Below are 24,892 nucleotides of genomic sequence, written 5' to 3' on the forward strand. Positions count from 1 at the left end.
AATTATATGGCAAGAAAATAATAAGATGTAAACATTAACAAACTTATTTCCTGTAAATCTGCTTGGAAAAAAACTGTATTGTGACTTGTGACTTGATTAAAAATTCAAAATTTGGTCAGGAAAATCTAGATTTAATCATTACATTGTGCATGAGTGAGTGTGAATCAGGCTTATTATTATTATTATGACAAATTAAACCATAAAAAAATTTCAACTTAAGTTTCTAATTTCTTATTTTATTTTAACAAAAATTGAAGAAAAAAGGATATAGACATATAGACAAGAACTATATAGACAAAAAAACTAAATGACTGAAACAACTAAAATTTAAATGAAAACAGAAATGAAAAAATATGAATAAAAATTATAGTAGTATATCAATGATACTAAAATAACAGCGGTGTTAAAGCTGATCTCTATTGGCTGCACAGGACATATCTATTTATCTGTTTATACATGTCTATTTTGTGTAATGCAAAAGGAGACATTCAGCAGAATGTTCACACTGCTCTTTTTTCAATTTATTAAAAACTCAAAAGAGGAAGCAGATGCTCGGTAATCCAAGCCATACGATAGCTTTGTGGGAAGAACAGATATGTAGTAACAGGTTACAGGCATCCATTCCACCTCATTCACCCGTGCATGATGATGTTTGCTCTTAACAAGCCAGAAAACCTCCATCCACGGGCAGGATCACCCCATTGGTCATGGCGCTCTTATCGCTGAGGAGGAAGAGGATGGAGTTCACCACATCCTCCACTTCTAAACAACACGATAAGAAAGATGCTTGTCAAACAGAAACACACTACAAAAACCAAAATCACTAGAGACTGTGGTTGTTGACAGACTTGGACATTCTGGTGTTTCATAAGCGTCAAAGTTTCACAATCTGCCACTGATGTCACTAAAACAGGCTTACACAATCTGCGCTAAATCTCAAATGCAGAAAGAGAGGCATTAAATAACCCAAGAGAGGAACAAGCTGACAGCAACACCGCCTCCAGTGAGATTTACTGGTTAGTCTTGATTATGGAAACGTTCCATCGGTGACCTACAGACCTACGCACTTACCTGCAAACTTCCCCAGTGGGATGCGTGACGTCATGCTTTTGGCTTTTTCTGGGTCACTCCATGCAATCTTTCCCATCCTCGTCATCACTATGGTCGGGTTCACTGAGTTTACTCTGATCTGTCGAGGTCACGTTACATAAGACATGCTGAATTCAAATCACTGATTATAGTTATCCATCTCGTATACAGAAAACTGGCAAAGATTTGATTTTAGATTTGTCCTTTTTAAATCAAATTTGACTTTACAGTAATAAAAACATCATTATTATTAGTATTATTATGGCAAGTTTAAGTTTAGTTTAAGTTTTCTATATAATAATATTAATGTATTTTTTTAAATAATGATAATAATAATATAATGACCATATAAAAATGTTTTTATATAATAATTATTATAAAAACAGAATAATTATTGTTATTAATATTATTATTGTTAAAGTTTAGCTTTTAGTTTAGGTTTACCATATAATAATAATAATAATTGATACTATTATTATTATTTTTTAAAAATGCATTCATTTGTGGTAAATGTTTACAAATAACTACAAACCAACATAATAATAATAATAATAATAATAATACAAATGTAAAAAGATAAATAAAAATACACCAAAACGAGTCATTTTAACTGCAACCTATTTTGGAGTTTTTATATTTTAAATATTATTTAAATTTTAAATATATTATTTTTCTAATTATTATTATAATATGAAGATGATAATAATAATAATATATTAATAAGGATATTAATAATTACAATAACATCATTATATTCATAACAAATGTAAAAAATATAAAAACACAAAAATACACCAAACTTGGTAATTAAAACTGCGGCCCTGTTACGCATTGTATTTTCTGTTTATTATAATTATTATTATATAAAGATAAAATCATAACTCATGATGATGATAATATTTCACTTTTCATGAAAAGAGTAACAACTGCATTCAGGCCAACTTGGATTTCGATGGTTCATTAATCACATCTAGCTCTGAAGAGAAAAAATAAATACTGCATTGGATATATGTCCTCATGAGTAAGATAAAAAGTATCATGAGTTTCATTAATCTGACATTCCTGGAATCTGAAGAATGTGTACTCTTGCTGTCCAATCAATTAGGAAGAGCAACAAAATCTAAATTAACATACCACCCAATCCCATAATTTAGGGCGATACACAAACAACTTTGACATAAATATGCATCATTATCTGTCAGCAATTACAGCCACTTCTTCAAGTAATTATAAAGCACACGTAATCACCCATGAGACACTTAGCAGTCAGATTGATGTACTTAAGAGGGAGCTTGTTGATTGGCTTGAAGCCTCCTGGAAAGACAATGTCCAATTTAATTTCTCAAAGCTGTAAACAACATATAATGAGCTCAGTGTCTGACAGATTTCATAAACATGATCTGACCAAACTCTGGACTCCAAATCATGATTTTCTAAGCAATGAGGAGAGACGAACCTGATGCGGCCCTAACTCCAGCGCCATCACTCTGGTCAGCATGTCCAGCGCTGCTTTAGTGGCACCTGCGTAAAACACCTTCAAACCATCATTTCAAAAGTGCAAAGGTAATGTATCAAGGTTTCCATGAAAATATGAAGCAGCACAACTGTTCTCAGCATTGATAATAATCAGAAATGTTTCTTGAGCAGCAATTCAGCATGTTAGACCTTTAGTGTAACGCACTTGTAAATTTATAAGTAAATCGGATAGCAATGTTTAGGACTCATATAAACAGAATAAGAAATTGGATTGTATTGACAAAAACTAGTGTATGCAAACAAAATCATTCTCCCCAGCCCCAATAAAAAGGCCTGGGACTATGTTCCCTGTTGCATGAATGTAATAGATGAGATTTGACGTTAGACTCACAGTATACAGCATGCTCTTTCAGGGCACACTGTGATGCTTGACTCGAGATGTTCACAATGGATCCTCCACTTCCCCTGGCCTTCATTCCTATAGCAACGATCTACAATAAATGCACACAACACCATTAAAAGTGTATCTAGCATTTCTACAACTCATTATGAAATCATCCAGCACAGGCTCGGTCTTCTTACTTGAGCAACATGAAGTGCAGCTTTCACGTTGACATTGAAAGACCTGAGAAAGCAGCCAGAAATGCACTCCAACCATTTTAAAACACAAACGATAGCATGTGAGTGATATTCCAAAGCCCTACATGTCAAACTGATCTGGCGTGACTTCCAGGAAGGGCTGAAGATTAGGGTAGGCTGCATTGTTCACCAGGAGGTCCACCGGACCGACGTCTTTCAGCGCCCGCTCTGTGGCATCCCAGTCTGACAGGTCCACGCATACCGGCTTGATGGAGGGACACTGGGGATCAAAAGCATTAAAGAGATTGTGCATTGTCACAGTCTGCCTGAATGAGACCTAAAAAGCATAAAGGAGCAGCAGGGATGCCGACGAATGCTGATGCATGCTGGGAGACAATAGATCCTTAGGGTTTTGTCTCGGGATGAGTTGGACCATGACCGAGGGGTCATTACCTCCAGCACCAGGCTATCCAGGTCAGCCTTAGTGCGTGTGACAGCCGTGACCTCTGACCCACAGCGAGCCAGAGCCAGTGCCGTGGCCCGTCCGATCCCTAGGAGGCATTGAGGGAAAGTCAACAATCTGGTGTATCATTACACTCAACAAGACTCATTTGGAGAGTTCAAAGCATGCATACTATGCACTCATTATGCAGATGTGACCATGCACTTTTAAAGGAAGAGCTCACAAAATATTCTGTTGAACACAAAAGAAGACATTTTAAGAGTATTATGTTCTCTGTGTTAATAATTTCAGTTAACAACAACTATATGTATATCTGACTTTATCCACATACATATACAGTAGAATCATGTAAAGCAATATATACCGTAATTTCAACCGTTGGATTACTTGTATCATTGCAAAATAAAACAATGTTATCGGTCAGTTCTAATCTGCAAAATTCAACCACTGTATAAGGCATGATAATAATTCTGAAACTCTCTCTCTCTACATATAACGTAATTGAGTTCAATGAGTAACTATATCTTGATTACCACTGACTTCCACTGGATGTTAAAAATTTTTTTTAAATAAAAAGTATCTTCTTTAATGTTATAAATTTGTTTTAATGTTAAGGAATAATAAATAAATAATGTTAAACAAACAGCTAAAACCAGCCTATGAAAAAATACTACATTCATTTATAGTAAATACTATAGTAGTTTTTTTTAATCATACTATAGTAAAGTGTACTCTACTGTATATATTATATATATATTATAGTATTTACAACACTTAAAGAATGTTAAAGAATGCTACATCATACTATAGTATTAACTATAGTGAACTGATAAACTGTAATAAGTTCTGTAGTATACTTTAGTTTTTACTAGGGTAAACTGTAGTATAATATACCCTATAGTTGTTGAAAACAGTACAGTACTGGGTAATGTCATTTGTTTATATTACTATAGTTGTTATATTATCACAGCAACTATAGAATTAGCACAACAAATTAATACAAGTGCTTTACTATAGTATGCAGTGTTGGGGGAAACGCATTACAAGTAAAGCGAGTTATGTAATCAGATTACTTTTTTCCAAGTAACCCATTACTTTTTAATTTACAAGAAAATATCTGAGTTCCCCCCCCCCCCCCATTTATTGATTAACAGCTATTCTGTCCCCATATTGAGAGAAATTGGGAGTAAGAGGTCACTAGAATAAATGCGTTCATGCACTAATTAATGAGATTAATGCATTAATCTCACTCGCAAAAAAACAGATGAAGCATTCCTCAAAATTAATAAAAACAACGAAATGCAACTTAGAATGTGATGCAAACCTGCAATAATTAAATGTTAAATTACACAAATATAGTTTATGTTTTTAATCCCATTTTATTAATCAGTGTCTTTGCTGCTGTCGGTCAATGATCCAATTCAACCATACTAATAAGCAAAACATTACTCTAGAGTCTAGACTCTACATTTCTGCTTGTTTTTCATAGCTGAAGTGAGTTGAACTTTCTTCTTTTATGTTTTCTTCTATTGTACAGACGTGAATTTACTTTCTCCTCAGCCGGACACTTATTCATTTAGCTTTTGGTGTGAAAGGGTTTTTATGTTCACCAAAAGAAAAAAAAAACTTTTTTTATATTAAAAGCAAACATGCAAGCCCTGCCCCAGACTGAAAAAGTAATGCAAAAGTAATGTAACGCATTAGGCTACTTCCAATAAAAAGTAACTAAGTAACGTAATTAGTTACATTTTTAGGAAGTAACGCTATATTATAACGCATTACTTTTAAAAGTAACTTTCCCCAACACTGATAATATGGTTCAAAACAATATTTACTATCAATTATTATGGTATTTTTGTTCACGTGCGTAAGCTGGTTGTGGCCTGACCAGTTCAAGAAGTGGCCAACCTGCTGACCAGCTAAAACCAGCTCAGACTGGATATAGCAGTTTGTGTGTTTGTTTTCAGAAGGGAATATGTCCCTTTTAGTATGAAAGCCTACCTTTGCCAGCTCCTGTCACTAAAGCACGCTTCCCGCTAAATGTGATCTCCATACTTTCTTGATGCAGCACAAGTTGAGCCGTGATCCACTCGAGACGCGTCACGCGCAAACACTGCAGGAGAAACACGTGTTTAACAGCGCACACAACGTTACACGAAAGCTTAATGATTCTCTACATACCTCAGTTTAAATCTGAAGTGTGTTTGTTTGTCTGAGCGAAGTTCACTCTGGACAGGAAAGAGTATCTGTGCTTGTCACATGACCTCCTCACATAAAGTTGTAGTTTTTTTTTATATAATCTTGTTATTGATGTGAAGATTCCCTTCCACGTCAGATAGAGTTTCTAGTTTCAGTTTAGTTTTCATCATTAATGATTAATATTGTTATTATGGACAATGACTATCTTTAAGCTTCTTTTTCGTGGTCCCTTATGAAGGCTTGAGTACAGGACTGGAATTTAAATCTTCTGTAAACCTGCATTTTTTTTTTATAATCACTATAATATAAAGCCAAAGAAATTCTTATATCTTAAAGCAGAGTAACCATCTTGAACTGTTTCTATGGGGTCCTTAAAGATCATTACATTTTTGAAATATCAAGATTTCATCCATTAGTGAGAATAAGCAACTTTAACGTAACATTTTGTCAAACTCTGATTAAGCTACAGGAACTCTGTGGTGGGTAATTTGTTATTTGTATATAGCATTTCAATAAATTGGTTTTGAAAATATGTTAAGAGTGCATGATTTTCATAAGACTGAATAAGAGTTGATCAACAGTTACACCCAGAGCTCTCTCTCTCAAAAAAAAAAAAAATCGAATTATAAATCGACTACTCTTCCATGAAAGACATGTTAAGTATTTCTGTATATATTTAATAAACCAGCAGCATTGTTTAAACAAATGAATCATGCATACACTGGCACATGCATAATAAATACATTTATTAAAGAGAAAATCATACATCATAACCAATTCTTCAGATTAAAGAAAACAAGAGGTGCAAAAAAAAAAAAAAATTGTCAACTTCAACAGCATTTGTTACGGTCAGCAAAATGTTTGTTACTGTTAAGGAAAGAGAAGCCATAATGTAGTTTTGGCACGTTTACGCAAACCACTGGCCTGCAGTGAGGAACGTGTTTGTGCAAATATCAGGAGGGTCATGTGAACAGCATATTAAACAACATTTAAACAGTCACCACACTCACACTGGTGATTCAATGGAAATAATTCAATGCTGATGAGTGGATAAATGATTCAAACCTGGATTGATTACAACAATTTATTTTTGGTCTGAATAAATATCCAACTGCTCGACTCCAAACAAGAAAGTCTAAAGACATACTGAGTGCAACTGCAGTCTAGATCCACAAATCATGAACCGAGAAGAACACAAGCTGAAAAACACTGGCAGTAGATGAGCTTTGCTGCAGAAATCTGGAAAACAAAATACTATAAAACTGCACCTATACTGTTTTTCCTCATACTTACAGGCATTTTGCACACAAATTTAAATGCTTGTGCTAGCATTTTTACGACTCAAAGGAAAAAGAGGACTTTAAAGATGACGTCAAAGCCACAAAAATGTGTCTCGAATCATTTCAACGAAAAATCCCCCATTAATCTACGAGACAGTGCAATCCTGTCAAAACACTCTTACAACAGGGACTCGATATGTGAAAAATGGCAACACAAAAATGTGTTTAATAAATGACAGCCACCCTCTTTCACAATAAAAATGTAGAAAGTACCAAACAAAAACTACTTGAATGAATGGTTCACTCAAAAATTTAAATTTTTCTCCATCGGAACAGATTTGGAGAAATGTAGCATTGCATCACTTCTGCAGTAAATGGGTGCCGTCAGAATGAGAGTCCAAACAGCTGATAAAAAAATCACAATAATCCTCACCACTCCAGTTAATCAGTTAACATCTTATGAAGTGAAAAGCTTCATGTTTGTCAAAAAACAAAGATATTTTTAACTTTTTTAACCATTGATTCTGGCTAAAACACGAGCCCTCTCTTCATAACACTGCTTTCTACTACAATGAAAAATACACCTCATCTGAATCAGGAGAGAAATATGCACAGATCAAGCACTGTTTACAAACCAAATTTATTTGTCTTGTGGATTATTGTGATGTTTTTATCAGCTGTTTGGACTCTCAATCTGACGGCACCCATTCACTGCAGAGCATCCATTGATGAACAAGTTATGCAATGCTACATTTCTCCAAATCTGATGAAGAAACAAACTCATCTTAGATGGCTTATAGGTGAGCACATTTTCAACAAATTTAAATTTTTGGATTCCTTATTGCTTTCCTAAACGTTTTACTCCCTTTTCCTTTAAATGCCTTTCCATGCTGCAAACCAGCTCATTTACTCAAAGTCTTATTTTGGTATGAAGCGATTTATGGGAAGGTCTCTGCTCCTGATGAGGCGTTCGTATCCCAGCGGTCAGTGAAGAGTCTTGCGTGGGCACCAGTCTGTGTCTGGGTAGAGTAGGCAGTGAACCGTTTTAAACCTGAACAGATAACAGTTGCTTAGAGTCTTGCACTAAAACTTCATTTTGAAGTAAGAAAAAAAAAAGCTGTGTTTTTCAAGACTGTGTGTATTTAGTGTACCGTGTAGGGTCTTCAGCCAATGAGAACGCTCCTCCAACACTGACCACATTCCTCCTGTTCTCGAATCCACCATAACTGAGGGTCACCTACAGAGAACAGCAAAGAAACACACAACCTGATTAGTATTATGTAAGTAGGAGATATATTTACACAGATGGTGGACATCAAGTGAGCGGGAACAATCTGGGATCAAAAGCCAAAGCCAGCTGTACAGGACACTATCAAACACTGCTTTAGAAACACGCCGACTGTATGCTAGTTTGGACAAACAGGATTTCACAACTTTGGATGATTTTTCTGGTGACCAGATCGCAGATTTTAGGGTGGTAATTTCCAGAATTTTGAGGGTTACTTTTAGAATATTAGATATATTATGTATGGGACTTTATGTGCAGTGTTCAAACATAACGGGAACATTTATTTATTTATTTTTATTTTTGCAATTTTTAAACTTTTATACAATATTTTCTGTAAAAATAAGAACAAACAAATATACAAAGATACAAATGAAATCAAGAGTGTATTTTTTCAAGTAGATTTAGTATTCAGATAAAAACACAGTAAAGAAATTGAATATTTAAATACCATATTTTCCGTACTATAAGTCGCACTTTTTTTCATAGTTTGGCTGGTCCTGCGACTTATAGTCAGGTGCGACTTATTTATCAAAATTAATTTGACATGAACCGAGAGAAATGAACCAAGAGAAATGAACCAATAGAAAACATTATCGTCTCCAGCCGGGAGAGGGCGCTCTATGCTGCTCTCTGCTCCTGTAGTCTACACTGAAGACATAGAGCGCCCTTTCGTGGCTGTAGACGGTAATGTTTTCTCTTGGTTCTAAATAAATGCGACTTATAGTCCAGTGCGACTTACATATGTTTTTTTCCTCATCATGACGTATTTTTGGACTGATGCGACTTATACTCAGGTGCGACTTATAGTCCGAAAAATACGGTATGTAAAATTCATATTAAAGCTACTAATATTACTGAATTGAGAGCAGTGAGATTTTCTCGATTTGGTTTTGTTGTTTGATTAACATTAAATTACACAGACAGCGATGGGTATATTAGGCTAGAGTCACTTTAAGACTGAATTCACAGATCCAGTGTACTGACATCGCAAATGTCATCGCAAATGTCAGTAAATAGCTACAAAATCAGATATCAGAAGACTACAGAGAACTGTTCGGACTGCTGAAAGGATTATTGGTGCTCCCCTGCCCACCCTCCAAGAACTGTACACATCCAGAGTGAGGAAAAGGACTCAGAAAATCACTCTGGATCCCTCACATCCAAGTCACCCCATCTTTGAACTTTTGCCATCTGGCCGGCGCCTCAGAGCCGCAAATACAAGAACAGCAAGGCACAAGAATAGTTTCTTCCCCCAGGCAATCTACCTCATGAACAGTTAAATGTTTTCCACTTAAACTTATGCTTATGCAAAAATGTGCAATATCCTTATATTTATTTGTTACCCCTCCATCCTAGAACATTCCTGCATCTCACTCGATCCTATTCCATTATCATTTATAGCACAATTGTTTATACACTTATTTATTTGACAATTTGTAATTCTCCCGTAATTGTGTTTTTTTTTTTTTTTTTTTTTTTTTTTCTGTGTGTTGTTGTGTGTCTGTTTACTGGAAGCTTATGTCACTAAAACAAATTCCTTGTATGCGCAAGCATACTTGGCAATAAAGCTCTTTCTGATTCTGATTCTGATTCTGATTCTGAAATGTTTATAAACTAAGTGTGTATTTGACTGTTTAAGCATGTGTGCACTTATTAACTTTTTTTTTTAAACATCCTCACTTTTTTCTTTTTTGCATGTCAGGAAAGTGATTATTTTGTGCTTAAATGGCAAAAAAGTGTAACTTCTGAAATGACACGTTATGCTGGACGTCTGGAGAGATCCCCAGTGTTTTAGTGCAGGGTTCAGTGATCTGACCTGTTTGAGTATGCTGTCAGTTGGGAGTCTCTGCAGATTCTCCAGGTGTGAGTGGAACAGGCCTGTGTGTGTTAGAGGAACCTCCAGCAAAGCCTCGATGATGTAACCTACTGTACAGTCGTCCGGAAGGCGGATCTTCTCTGCAGTCGTAATGAAGTTTCCAAGACTGTGAGAGAGAAAATGGCAATTCACACAAGGCCTTTAATTCGCTGTAAAAGTAATGTGTTTACATGAATGCAAAAAAAAAAAAGATAACTACCAAAAGACATCTTATCGATTTGCATGTAAACCTGTTTTAGAGGCCTTCCATGGAAATAGCCATATACACGTGATTTTGAAAGTATGGTGTCTTGAATATATAAATAAAAGTTGTTAATGTCAAAATGACTATTTAGTCAGTCATGTGCATGCTGAATAAAGCTGACAAGAATGCTGAAAGTTGTGTTAAGATGTGAAGCACTGAACATGTGAGTTTATGCAGTCAGTTATGTTTTGCTTAAACAGTGACCTTCCCTACCAATAAAAAAACACTTTATGGCATTTTCACGACTATACACGATTTCTGACAGCATAATCAGTGTAAGATCAATAAAGCAAGGAATGAAAAAAAAAAAAAAAAACTTACCTTGCCCATGGACTCATTTTGAGAGCCAAGCCTCGGCTGATGCAGAATCCAGCTCCTCCAGTAGCAAACCAGAACTTGACTGATGACTGCAGAAGATATTCAGTAGATATACGCTCTCTAAACGACTGCTTTTCTTAATCAAAGATGCATTAAACTGATCAAAAGTAAAGACAGATTACTATTTCAAATGAATGCTGTTCTTTTGAACTTTCAATTCATAAAAAAAAGTACCACACATACAGTACCGTTTTCAACACTGATAATAATCAGAAATGTTTCTTGAGCAGTAAATCAGTATATTAGAATGATTTCTGAAGATCATGTGACACTGAAGACTGGAGGAATGATGCTGAAAATACAGCTGCGCATCACAGAAATAAATACCGTATTTTCCGGACTATAAGTCACACTTTTTTTCATAGTTTGGCTGGTCCTGCGACTTATAGTCAGGTGCGACTTATTTATCAAAATTAATTTGAGATGAACCAAGAGAAATGAACCAATAGAAAAGATTACCGTCTCCAGCCGGGAAAGGGCGCTCTATGCTGCTCAGTGCTCCTGTAGTCTACACTGAAGACATAGAGCGCCCTCTTGTGGCTGGAGACGGTAATGTTTTCTCTTGGTTCTAAATAAATGCGATTTATAGTCCAGTGCGACTTATATATGTTTATTTCCTCATCGTGACGTATTTTTGGACTGATGCGACTTATACTCAGGTGCGACTTATAGTCCGAAAAATACGGTAAGTTAGTCATCTAATTTTTTTTCTTTAGGGCTGGTCATTTTTTTGGTAACTTAAAAACATAGATAAGTCTAAGCTGGATCCAAAAAATTTGACTGATTAACCCCTGGCTAACTGCTAGACTAGATTTAAGGACACTGTCTTGACATCATGGCTACATTTATGCAACTGTCCCCGGTCTCCTAACTTCATTAGCCCTACCTTCTCATTTAAATCAAAAGACAAGGAGGGCTCACCGATCCGTCGCTCTTGACCCTCTCAGCGGCCTCTATGGGATGGTCCAGACTGGGTCTGCCCAGATACACGTCCTGTGTGTGAGAGTAGGATGACAGCAGCTCCAGCAAACTTGGCAGGATCACGTAGTTATCATCATCCATGTGACAGAACCACCTGCAGAACAGCACACATGAAACCACTGTCTCGTCGCCGGTCAAATGTCTGCATGTCCGGTAAGAGCTTTTCTATTTAGCAGCATGAAAATGTGGCACACAACTTTTTCTGTGACTCGATGAACTTGTCATACTCCACAGACATCTTGCAGCACAGGGCTTGACGCGTGTGAGCCGCGGAGCAGTTGGTGTTGATCATGTTCAGCCCTGAACATGAGGAGACAAAGATTTATACCACATCAGGATGTTTAGACATTCAACTATTTCACATGACATTGTCCGTGTCATGATGAAATGAAGCATGTATGTATGTATTCCCTCTAAATTTGAATGTGCTTATTTATCTGCTCAGAGCAGGTTTAAGTGTCCCACCAACTTCCATGGGAAAGTTACCTGCTTTCTGTCTGAGCTCCTTATCCTCGCTATCCGTGAAGATAAACGTCTGAAACAGAGAAAGTCAAAGTTCACTGCTATATGAAAGATCAACGTTCACTCAAAAACATCCTGCAGGGGTCTGAGATGTAGGGACAAGAACTCTAAAATCTCTTAAAATCACACAATTTACACATCAGGGTTTGTAAAATCGCTAGCCTGACGTCCCGAGGCTATTGTGTTTTCCAGTGTGGGGCTCCAAAACGCATCACCGCCCTGATCGACTAGCTATCTTAAATAGATTGTAAGTGTTCATTTGCACGTGTTTCAAAGTCTTGCCCATTTAAACATTCAAGCATCTTAAACAATTCAAGCGCAAGAAAAGTCAAAAGAGAGCTCAGTTCAGTACTTACGTGGTTATTTGCGCACACAGAGCAGCATTTTATTTTAAAAAGGAAAAAAAAAACCGAATCATTAATGTTTTCATTCATGCCGAGTTGTCCACAGTGAAGTTCAGTCGTGTTAAACAAATTAGTGTTTAATGTTGACTTTTAGTTTTTATTTTAAAATGGATTGATTGATTAAATTAGTTCCCTCACAAACTCCAGTTTGGGAAATCCTGATTTGGGTTCCAGTTTACACACACACACACACACACACACACACACAGATCATCCAGGGTGAAATGCCTCAGAGGGACAGAGTCATCTCAGGATCCAACACTGGCTTACTCATAATGTTTCTGACGAATAGCATGTTTGAGCAGATCCACTTTAAAACAGGGAAAACATGAAACACAGCTTGTCATTTGTACAAGTTGTATTTTAAGGTAAAAGCCACTTTGAAATGTCTAGGGTTGTTTTGCCAGTGTCCATGAAAACATAACGTCTCCAACAAAATGAGCTCTTCAAAATGTATGCATTTATATCTCAGAATGCTCATTGGTCCCTTTCAGAAAATGTAACCACAAAACAGCATCCAGGTTATTTAAGTTGAAAGTCATATAAGGAAAAAGGCTGATGGACTTTGTGCTAAATATCTGAACATTGCGATTCTAATAGGGAAAGAATGTTTCTTCTGGCATGAGCTGAGCTGGCACTTTATGCTGAAGCTGTTTTTACCAAACACAGTCTTGCTTTATGAGCAAAGCTGAGCGCTTGAAATCTCTCCTGGGCATTTGGCTCTGTTGTGCAATGGCAAAACAATGGAGCTGCGCTGTTTTACAGGTTAAGTCAATCTGGGGGCCCCTCTGGACCCCACACTTGGCTCTCAGGAGAGGCCTGGGGAAGGGGGCATGTGCTGCTCTGGCGCCTTTGGCAGTCAAGTGAATGTTCTTGGATGAAAGCAAACACACGCTGTCTTGTGTCTGTGGCTCTTCCTCTTGCGGGGGCCCGAGGGACACCAGGACTGAACCCCCCATTATCAGCCACACCGCCAGATTCTACATTATATTGAAAATTGTGGCATCCCTAGTTAATAATATGAAATATAAAGTATCGGGAGTTTTATCTCTAGTGGATGGCAAAATAATTGACTACGGAGTATTAATATGCAGACAGTTAAAACACCTCCATACCTGTTCCTTGGCTTTGGACACCCAGGTCTGGGACAGGAGCTGCAATCTGGACTTGTGATATTTCCTGGTGGTCTTAACAGCAATAAAAATGTCTCTCAAATCCAAAGAGTCTCTGGAACGGGACCCAGGGGATCTGGCGTGTGCAGTGTCTCTCTCTAGCGTCCTCTGTGGGTCCTCGGGTCGGCCTCTAGGAGGAAGTGGGTGAATGAAACTACCATCCTTGGCATCCTCGCTTCCTTGGCCGGGGTTCCCATAGAGGTCATGTCTGCGTCCGGCTCCGGCTCTAATGGGTTTGGTACGGGGCCGGGGTTGGGGCAGATCCTTCTGACGCTGCAGAGGTTGTAAGGAGGGAATAAGCAGCACTAGTAGGGCACAGAACGCCAGGGAAAGCAGGAAGCAGATTTTATTGGTGCCAACATGGGATAAGTGCATTCTTCCTGTACTCAACGCCAACTCAACCGCCCACGCCTGCCTGACTCTCCACAACAGCACCCATCTTCACTGCATCACTGCAGACCCTGTGTGAACAGAACCACATGAGCATCAGCAAGAAGTTACGTTTCATCATCTTTAAATGACCCTTAAACCGTCTTAAAGGAATAGTTCACACAAAATTTAAATGTGCTGCAAATGTACTCACCCTTGGGCAATCCATGATATAGATGAGTGCGATTCTTCATCAGATTCTGAGAAATGTAGCATTGCATCACTTGCTCACCAATGAATCCTCTGCAGTGAATGGGTGCCGTCAGAATGAGAGTCCAAACAGCTGATAAAAACATCACAATAATCCGCACCACTCCAGTCCATCAGTTAATGTCTTGAGAAGCAAAATCTGTAATTACCGGTAAGTCTAGTATGAGTCCAGTAACCATTATATTGTTTTCTCCAGTGAAAAGGTCATCTGGTGTGAATCAGGAGATAAATATAGTCAGATCAAGCACTGTTTACAAGGGAAAACGGTCTAAATCAGCTCTAAACAAATATTTTACGGACTCGTGTTTTGGTCTAAATCAATGGTTTGAAGTCAACAACATCTTAATGATGGTTTTGTTTCTCACAAACACACAGATTTTGGCTTCACAAGATATTCACTGATGAATTGGAGTGGTGTGGATTACTGTGATGCTTTTATCAGCTGTTGGGACTCTCATTCTGACGGCACCCATTCACTGTAGAGCATCCATTGCTGACACACTGATGCAATGCTACATTTCTCCCAATCTGTTCTGATGAAGAAAAAAACTAAGTTAAATCTTGGCTGGACTGAGGATGAGTAAATTCAGCAAATGTTCATATTTGGGTGAACTATTCCTTTAAAAAAATCCATGTAATTCATCTTAAATTAGTCACTATATGAACATGAACAAACTTGCCAGGCTCTTTAAATGTTCAAACGTGTTTTCTTTTATTCCGCCTGAAGTGCATTGTGCAATCCAAAGAAAGCATATGCATTCGGTTTAATTTTGGAACTGGCGAGTCTCTTTCAGCCCTAATAACAGCCTAAGCCATCAATGCGAGCCACTTCCTGTCTTCTATTTTCAGAGTCGAAACGATACCTCAAACAGTCACAGATGTGAAGCTGAAGGTTGCAGTGTCAGCATGAACTTCTATCCATACTTCAAAACCAGCTAAAACTCTCCTAGATGTGATGCACGTTAAAGCAAATATTTAATTCTTAGTATTTTTATATATATAACAATTAATGCTGGTCTTTTAATTTGACTGGCATCCCAAAAGTGCTGATTTAACATTTCAACAGCACTGAGAACCTGCCATTCTTTCCATCTGTGATTAACTGCAAGATGTTTGCTCACAATTCTAAAAAGAAAACTCTGAATTGTGATATATATATATATATATATAAACAAAATGCAAGATGTAAAATCAATTCAGATAAATGTAAATGATGTACACTCACAATAATGAGTTTATAACTTGAGATTTTGAGATATACACTCACAGTTATGAGGAAAAAAAAATAGATATGATATCAAAATTAGCTTTTTTATTTCCTGGCAGAAATAAATGTTCATGTTCCAGACCAGAGAATGTGAGTCTTGTTTAAGGATCATTACACTTCTATAAGTTTACGTATCCTGAACACACAATCCAAACACATTTTCTTTTCTTTTGGTATAGTTTAACTAAATAAAAACTTGATTGGAAAGTACTTTTAGTACAAAAGTTGTTCACTTGGTGAATATGATGCCAGAAAAAAATTACATAAATCATCACATAATAAAAACTAAAATGGTTTAGGATTATTTTATTATTTTTTTTATATTATGATAGTTTTAAATATGCATTAATTAAGATTTTTGATAATTTTTCATGTTTTCATATAACAAATCTCCATCTGGGGTTAAAACTATTATTTACACTTTGCATGCATTATTTAGTCTTACTTATGGCTAGTGTTAAATCATTTAGTAATAATGAATTTGAATGTTTGAATGTTGAATTGAATGCCTTTATTTATAGATATGTGTGTGTGTATACACACACACGTATATGATTAATTTTATACATTAATTACAAAACACGTTTTCATGTTTTAAGATTAAAAATGTGACTGGGACAATTGTTAATGTAAATAAATGTCCAAAAAAGTTTTAAGATGACCTATAACACAAAGAAATGTCATTAGTTAACTACTTTAGTTAACATGAACTAAGCATGAACTATATTTCCTCAGCATTTATTTTTCTTAGCTCATGTCAATTCCAACATTTACTAATGCGTTGATAAAATCAAAAGTTGTGTTTTTAACATCAGTTAATGCACATGAACAATCAACGACTGTATTTTTATTAACTAACATTAAGAAAGATACTGTTAAACATGTATTGTTCATTGTTTGTTCATACATTAACTAATGGAACCTTATAGTAAAGTGTTAACGAAAATAAATCTTAATACAATAATATTAAAATAAAAAACAATAATAATAATACACTTGAGATATAAAAGTGTGACAAGTTTAATAAAGTAATGAATGACTTCTATATCCAAAATACCCTGTTATTTCAATGAAACTTCTATGTGCATCAAAATACCATGGTACTTCTGTTACATGAAGTCCAATACACAACAATGAAACCAGACTTTGTCCAGAAACCACTTCACAAAGAGTCATTTCGGCTTTGTCTGAGCTGAAGTGGCCTGCACTACAGCCTTCGAGCTCATAAAGCCGTTCATACACAGTTTTCACTACATTTCTGCACGACCTGAAAGTTCACACAAACCAAGCAAAGGTCAAATAAAGCCATTCAACTCGCAAAGATAAGCAAACTTTGTCTGATTCGGCCAGCCTTGAGTTCGTCTCTTACCGAGAGCCACCGGACGGTCATCTTTGAGAGTTTTAACCGAGTAATAAAGATCTCAGCCGCTCGTCGTCGATCAGATCAGCGCGACTCTTCCAGATCCATCTGTTTATTGTTCCTGCTTTGACTTCTTCTCTTGGTGCTTCCCGAGATTATATTTGTTAATACCGGACATTTATCCCCGAGCTCCTCCCGAGGTCCACTCTGAATCACCGCTGCGGTGCTGCTGTTGTTTTAATCACCTCTGTGACTGTGACTGTCTCAAAGATACAACATAACAGCTACATTGTGTTTCTGTAGATGCCCAACGCGCATGTTTTGATATCAGCGCCCTCTGGCGGACGTGACGTGATGCAGCCGAGGATGTCGTCACTTAGTCCTAGTGACGAAAGCCTTGCAAATCAAATGTCACAGTGGTTTTTTATTCCAAATAAAATATTTGACCAACTTGGTGGCCTGTCTTTCTTACTAGTTACCTATTTCCTTATCTAACTTCCATCAGCTATGTCTTCTTTTCATGGAAATAGTTTTTTTGTCCATAGTCATAGTAACTTCTTTACACTTCGCCGTCATACTGAAGAAAACACGGGGGATATAAAGTAAGCGATTATGTGTTTATTTCTAGTGTGATCTGCTGCAGTAGCCAGCGATATTATGCACAGCACACGCAATATGAAAAAAATAATAATAATAAAGACAAGGATGTAACAAAATAAAGCAGAGTTTTGAAACTTGATGTTATGCTTGTAGTAGTCTCTGTAATGCAAGAGTTCTGACACAGATTCGGATTTAGTACCACATACTGAAGTGGCACTAATCAGAATAATAATAAAGAAAGATCAGATTCCACGCGGTTTGTGCTGTTCACACTGTCTTGACAAAAACAGATCTGAGTCAAAAAAAAAAATATTTGGCTGCAGTGTGAACTTAGCCTATGTCTGCCGCCCTCGTGTGTGTGTAAGATGAAATGCAGGTGAACTAGTAAACTACATCATAAAATATCCACAAAAAAAATTTACTGTACAAACTTTATATTCTATCACCCTACACCAACCCTACACCTAACCCTAACCCTCACAGGAAACTTTGTGCATTTTTACTTTCTCAAAAAAACTCATTCTGTATGATTTATAAGCGTTTTGAAAAATGGGGACATGGGTTATGTCCTCATAAGTCACCCTCTCCTTGTAATACCTGTGTCATACCCATGTCATTATACAGAGTTGTGTCCTGATGTCACAAAAACAAGAGCGCGCACACACACACACACACACACAGACCACAAAGGGAAGGGACAGCTTGAGAGCAGGATATAAATAGCCCTGGCTGTATTTAGGATGGGATGGGTTACTGCACTCTTGAACAAGTGCTTCTGTCAATCAAGACTTTAAACAAGATGGCACACAAAGGGATCTGGGCTTTGGCAATAACAGGCAAGTTCATTCACTTTCTTTTGGGGTCTTTAAAGAGATTTATAAACATTTCAATGCCGAAACAAATATAACAGGAGTAGGTTGCTTCGGCAAACTGCAATGTACTAAATAATGTTTTTGCAGTCTTCACAGCAGGTTTCCTGTTGGTCCGGGCCGACATTATCACAGAAACTCCGGTGGGTCAGCTGTTCGTCTATGAGCTACACCGAGAGGTTTTCCAGAGTGAATTTGAGCCTTTTCATAAGGTCTTCGGTATGTCTGAGCATCAGTGACAATATTTTAAAGCACAGTTCAAAAGTAACAGCATGTTTCATGATAAATGTGTCTTGTCCTGATCTGTAGGTCAAGTTTTTAATGATCCCATGGTGTTTAAATGCAACAAGGAGCGGTTTCCAGATCTGCCCCGCTGGCTCCGCTTCACCCAGAGAGACGCCTACGACAACGGATTCCTGTACGGGACGCCTCTGCCACGGGACCAGGGCAGGAACATCATAGAGGTGAACATTTAAAACAGATAATATTGGATCATACCTGTATTTGACGTGATTTGTAAGGCGTCTAACACTGCTGAAGTACTTGTTGCACAAAATCTACAATCATGTTAAAGTGAGTATAAGATATGATCATCAGGCTTTTGAGGAACATAAATTTGTTCACCACTCACTCATAATTGCATTGTGTTGCATTATATGTTTTGATAATAAAACTAAGCCCTTAAATATCATCTTGCTAAGACATTATTGGGGATATCAGTTGAGTGAGAATTGATATTTCTAACACTTGTAAGAAGTCTGTTTTTGTCACGTACGGTGATACAGGAAATGAGGAGAGATCCAAGTGCAGGTATGTGACTTTATTAAAGGGCAAATCCAAAGGGTAAAGATTCGAGGCAGGGTCAAAACCAGAGAATCCAAACGTAAACCAGAACAGAAAAGAACACACAGCAAGAGCAAGACTACGGATTAACATGAATATTAAACAAGGACTCCGTGACACAGACTCAGACAGACCGGGTATAAATACACAAAAGGATAATGGGGAAACAGGAGACAGGTGGGGAATAATCAATTAACCAAAACAAGGAGGAAGGTGACCAAATAAGGAACAGGAAGTGATAATATGACAGACACCATGGGAACGGAGGACACCTAGTGGACACCCAGGGAACACAACCCAGACACTGTGACAGTTTACTGTCATATAGATCTCATCGATTTACATTACAAGAATCAGAATTACTTGTTGGTTATATAAATATCAGCATCTGCACTGAATTGCATATTTTTGCTCAGTTTGAGCCTCTGAAAAAAACTGAGGGGTTTTTCCTCCTTGAGTTTGAGCTCAATAATTTCACTATATCATACTATACGAGCCATAAAACCCTGATACTCAAAAAAGAAAAGAAAACACATCAGGAGACATTCAGATATTTTTTCTATTGTGTCTAAAAGTTAAATTGTTCTATAAAAAAATAGGATAGGCTTTGCAGGGTTAAATTTAAGTCAAAATATTTAAAAGTCTAATAAAAATATCTTCTGAATCTTCTATCTTCAGATTTTTGTGATTAACAAGCGGAATTATGAAACGTTTAAAGAGAGGCTGGTGATAAATGTGGGTCCTGCAGGTATGATGTCATTCACTAACGGATCTTTCAAGCTCTGATGTATTTTCTGGATGCATGAGATTTAGAAACATGGTTTCGTTTCGTCCCAGTAAAGCAGATGCCATACCAGGCTGAGTTCTTCATAGAGCGGAGAGAGATTGAGAAAGTGCTGCCCGCTCTTGTTCAAGCGGAGATCAAACTGGACATTCAGAAACTGTGGAGAACCAGCCGCCTGGAGTTTGTCAACATCAGCTCTGCTCTGGACAGGGGCGGCCGCGTGCCCCTGCCTCTTCCAGGACACTTCGAAGGGTGGGCTACAGAGAAACTCTGAATGGATCTTATTATTATGGTCTTGTTGTTATCATAAATTAACTATAAATTACTGTAGTTTATTCCAATTATTATTAGATGTTGTATAATAATAATAATAATAATAATAATAAATTGGACCCCCCCACACACAAATATTACTATATTAATAATAATAAAAATAATTAAAAGTATTAATATTATTATAAATCATTATATGTTTTACCAATTATTATTAGAATATATCTTATACTAATATTATATACTATTACTATATTATAAATCATCATCATCATTATATAATGTAATGTTAGAATATACTATAATAAAATATTAATATTATTATTTTAAATTATGTATTTGTTGTTAAATTATTCATTTTTACCAATTATTATTAGAGTATGTATTTTACTAATACTATATAATATTACTATATTATACTAAATAACAAAAACAATAATAATAACACTTATTATTATTATTATTATTATTATTATTTTGTTGATACATTATTATAGTTTTTACTAATTATTATTAGAATATATTTGATACTAATATATAATATTACTATATTACGAATATACTAAATAATAACATCATTATTATAATCATATTATGTTGTTTTTGTTAAAGTATTATGGTTATTAGACAATATTATATATTATACTAAATAACATAAACAACAACAACAATTATTATTATTATTATTATTATTACGGATTTTTATACTTCATTTCAGTCAGTATCTTTGTCTTGTTTTCCAGTAAATATATCTAAATATCCTTTACTTGAGATGCAACATTTTTTATAAGCTATTAAGATAAATATTCTTGAATTACATGTATTTTTTTCAAATTGTGAGGTTTATGATTATAACATGACAAAATAAATACGATATATTCCAAGAAACAGACTAGTCTTAGTATCTTCCATAATTTTGCTTCTGAACGTCTATTTATCTTGATTTAAAATACCGATTTGAAATATTTTGAGAGATATTTTGTGTTGAATTGTTGATATATGTTGTCTCTGTGTTTGTCTCAGCGTGTATGTGAAGCTGGGTTCAGACCAGCCGTTTTCTCAATGCATGCTGAGACTTGAGACAGCGGAGCATCAGAGAGATTGTGCATCTGGAGAGAAGATCACCGGAGACTGCAGCCAATGCGAAATCCCCATCAACTGCATCACCTGGTGCAAATCTACCCTGGTCAGACACAACACACAGCCTCAGGTGTAATGCATTCTTCACCTCCATCCTTACATATCTTTGATCCCACAGTTTGACCTGTCCAGGCCCGTTCCTCCGGCTCCGGTCCCCACCGTGGGCTCGGGCGTCCTGGCATGGGGAGGAGAGTTCAATCCTCCGGAGTCTCCTCCTGACAGAGATTTCTGCCCCGACTACATTGTCACCGTCATCGTTCCCTTGGTTCTGGTTTTGATCCTCTGTCTCATCCTGTCCTACATCATGTGCTGCAGGAGAGAGGGAGTGTATGTACACTAGATTCATGTTTTGGACAAAAACAAACAAACATTTAATTCTGTTTGAATGACCATTTTAAGTTTTCTTTCCTCTTTGTTATTTTCAGTCTGAAACGAAATGCCAAGACTCCGGAGTAAGTACCCTATACTGTATCATCACCACACAGTATGCTATAGTCAGTGGACATATTGATATATATATATATAAATAATTTGTATTTATTAATTTTTATTTATTTTTTTGCAAATCACCGATTTTTTATAGACAAAGGGCTGTTATTGTTGTCTATTGATTTGAGTTACAATACTTATCTTTAAAGGGTCACACATCCATTTTTTCCCTATATATATTCTGAAGGTTTTTACAGAGGGGTTTGTTTATCTAATATTTAAAGATTTAATTAACAACAATAAAAAAAAGAGAAATCCAAAATTCCTTTTGTAAAACCCTTTAATATGTCAACAAAATGAAACAAGAATTTTGCTCAAGGCATTATTCCATGTTCAGATTTCTGTTTGGGAAATGTATGCAAATGAGTGCATATTTAATTAGATTAAATCTTAACACGGAAAGTGTTTCTCAGTGTTCTGTGAAAAGTTAACTGATGGTGATATCTATTGGTTTTCACCCTTTTCACCCGTGGTGTCTGAACACATTTTCCCTTTTCTCATCTCAGTCTGCAGCTCTATCATCACCACACCATCCAGGGTGATGCCAACGAGTTGCGCAGGATGGCCAGTGGAGACAGACGCACCGCAGATCGTCCTCGGCAGTGCTTACAGCCGCTCCTCATGGCAGAGCAGGCAATGGCTGAGAGCTGAAGGACATCAGAGCCGGCTGTAATAGCCACTTTCTGTGGAAATGAGTTTAAGGTTCACTATTTGTTTCTTGCTTTGTGTTCCTTCAAGGAATACATCACTCAAAAATGAACATTCACCTAATAATCCACCCACAAATGTTGCTCTAAAACCATATGCTGTTGTGTTTTTTTTCATGAAACATAGAAGGAGTAGTTGCTAAGCCCCAGAAACATATAAAACCCATTGTACTATAAAAACCATAGCTCCATTTGAGCTGTGCTGCTGTGCAGTGTAGAATCAGTGATTTGAAGTCTTTGTGTGATTAAAGAAACACCTTGAAAATATACTCATTTCCCAACTCACCTAGAGTTAAATTTTACCGTTTTCAAATCCATTTAGTCATCCTCCGGGTCTGGCGGTAGCACTTTTTGCATAGCACATCATAGATTATTGAATCTGATTTGACCATAAGCGTCTCGCCCCAAAAATGACCAAAGACTTCCTATATCGTTCCCATTTAAAACTTGACCCTTCTGTTGTTACATCGTGTACTTAGACCGAATGAAAATGAAAAGTTGCAATTTTCTAGACTGATATGGCTAGGAAATATACTCTCATTCCTGTGTAATATTTAAGGAACTTTGTTGCCGTATATTTTCAGGTGCTGTGTAATATCACTGGCCTGATGCACCTATGGTACGGCAGCAAAGTTCCTAGATTATTACGCCAGAATGAGAGTCATTTTTGAGCGAGATGCTAACGGTCTAATCAGATTCAATGATCTATGCCAAGCTAAGCTAAAAGTGCTACCGCCAGACCCGGAGATCAACTGAATGGATTCGAAAACGGTAAAACTCAACTGTTTAACTCTAGGGGAGTTGGAAAATGAGCCTCTTGAGCCTAAAAAAGTGGAGTGTTCCTTTTAACTAATTTAATTGTACTTCACACAATGCTTTTATCTTTGATCGCTTTTAGTAAGGACCATGAATATCACTGTCAGTTTGATTTGGTCAAATATGACTAATCAGTTTAACCCTCTGGTGGTCTTTGGTCATATGGTCAAAAAAGGTAAAAAAAAAAAAAATGCATTTAAAATTGTTTTCATTTTTGGTACGAATAAAATGTGGACATTATTAAAAAAAGACGAAATAGTCTTGTGATCTTCTCAGTTTAAAATACATAACTGGAAATACTAAAAATACAAAAATACTCAAGTATGAAACAATATTAAAGAACAAATATTACTGCAACAAAATATAGTATATTTATTTAGTGAAAAATGCCTTTTGTCTTTCATAACTTTTGACTGCTGAGGATCATAAATGAAAGTGAGGAATACCCAAGGGTTAAAATAAGATTGTGTTTTATTAACGTCTACACTTATCCCAACCGTAAATCTACCCCTTACAATAATGCAAAAAAAACCCCAAAAATGTATAAATTACGCTAAATTGATGTGCGCATGCCCAGTAGTTTTTGCTGTATCCTTTCTAGCCTTAAACATTAAAAAGGTTGAGTATTGGTGCAAATAGCAATCCAGAATCTGTCACTCTTATAACAACTATAAGATTGAATGCAATGTACAGTATGGTTTGATGTGGAAAACATATTATTTTGGTTCTGTGCATGCTGGGTAATGTGTATCCAAATTAACTTTGTCTGCATTTAACATTAAATACTTCGATTGGTCTGTTTAGAGTTGCTTCTGTAGTTCTTCTTTGTGCACTTGAATTATCGATGCTATAATGGTGTTTGACGCTGCACTGCCATCTACCAACGTTCAGAATGACGACCTCTGAGTTTTATGTAAATTACATTACATGGTTTTACAGATTTATCACCTTACCTGTTGAACTATTCACAGTCTTTAAAACCTTTTCTGCTTCTCCGGCTGTTGAAAAAACCAGCACATGCTGGTTAGATAAGTTTTGAAGCATGGCTGCTTGCTTGAGCTGGTTTAAAATGGTTCTTAGCTGGTCAGGTGCTGGTCCTAAACTGGTTTTAAGAAACTAGCTCCTGATCAAGACTAGCTTAAACCATTAAACCA

The 24,892-nt window shown here is 36.4% G+C and overlaps 4 protein-coding genes across 5 annotated transcripts in view; 1 reads left to right on the top strand and 3 right to left on the bottom strand.

The window, feature by feature from the left end:
* Positions 1-24,892, bottom strand: part of gngt2b (guanine nucleotide binding protein (G protein), gamma transducing activity polypeptide 2b) — a 198,419-nt gene that overhangs the window by 89,782 nt on the left and 83,745 nt on the right. The window lies entirely within an intron of this gene.
* dcxr (dicarbonyl/L-xylulose reductase) lies at positions 500-5,928 on the bottom strand. 2 transcript variants are annotated; one of them, XM_059530161.1, is made up of 9 exons: positions 5,789-5,928; positions 5,609-5,720; positions 3,598-3,695; positions 3,270-3,424; positions 3,148-3,190; positions 2,957-3,056; positions 2,546-2,610; positions 1,072-1,189; positions 500-762 (listed from the first exon to the last, which is right to left on the bottom strand). In XM_059530161.1, the coding sequence occupies exons 2-9, from the start codon at positions 5,658-5,660 to the stop codon at positions 659-661; spliced, it is 735 nt and encodes a 244-aa protein (XP_059386144.1). In that variant the 5' UTR covers positions 5,661-5,720; positions 5,789-5,928; the 3' UTR covers positions 500-658. The 2 variants fall into 2 exon arrangements, with proteins under 2 accessions (XP_059386144.1, XP_059386145.1); XM_059530162.1 differs by lacking the exon at positions 5,789-5,928 and having other exon boundaries at positions 5,609-5,779.
* rfng (RFNG O-fucosylpeptide 3-beta-N-acetylglucosaminyltransferase) lies at positions 7,311-14,423 on the bottom strand. Its single transcript, XM_059530389.1, has 8 exons — positions 13,895-14,423; positions 12,340-12,388; positions 12,051-12,153; positions 11,794-11,947; positions 10,816-10,901; positions 10,191-10,356; positions 8,238-8,323; positions 7,311-8,137 (listed from the first exon to the last, which is right to left on the bottom strand). Exons 1-8 carry the CDS (start codon positions 14,324-14,326, stop codon positions 8,071-8,073), a joined length of 1,143 nt encoding a protein of 380 aa, XP_059386372.1. The 5' UTR covers positions 14,327-14,423; the 3' UTR covers positions 7,311-8,070.
* Positions 18,535-23,746, top strand: sgca (sarcoglycan, alpha). The gene is made up of 9 exons (XM_059530383.1): positions 18,535-18,653; positions 18,777-18,905; positions 18,996-19,150; positions 20,208-20,277; positions 20,367-20,565; positions 21,610-21,772; positions 21,845-22,053; positions 22,152-22,178; positions 22,722-23,746. Exons 1-9 carry the CDS (start codon positions 18,563-18,565, stop codon positions 22,864-22,866), a joined length of 1,188 nt encoding a protein of 395 aa, XP_059386366.1. The 5' UTR covers positions 18,535-18,562; the 3' UTR covers positions 22,867-23,746.

This window comes from Carassius carassius, chromosome 39, assembly GCF_963082965.1.
Source record: "Carassius carassius chromosome 39, fCarCar2.1, whole genome shotgun sequence".
NCBI lineage: Eukaryota > Metazoa > Chordata > Actinopteri > Cypriniformes > Cyprinidae > Carassius > Carassius carassius.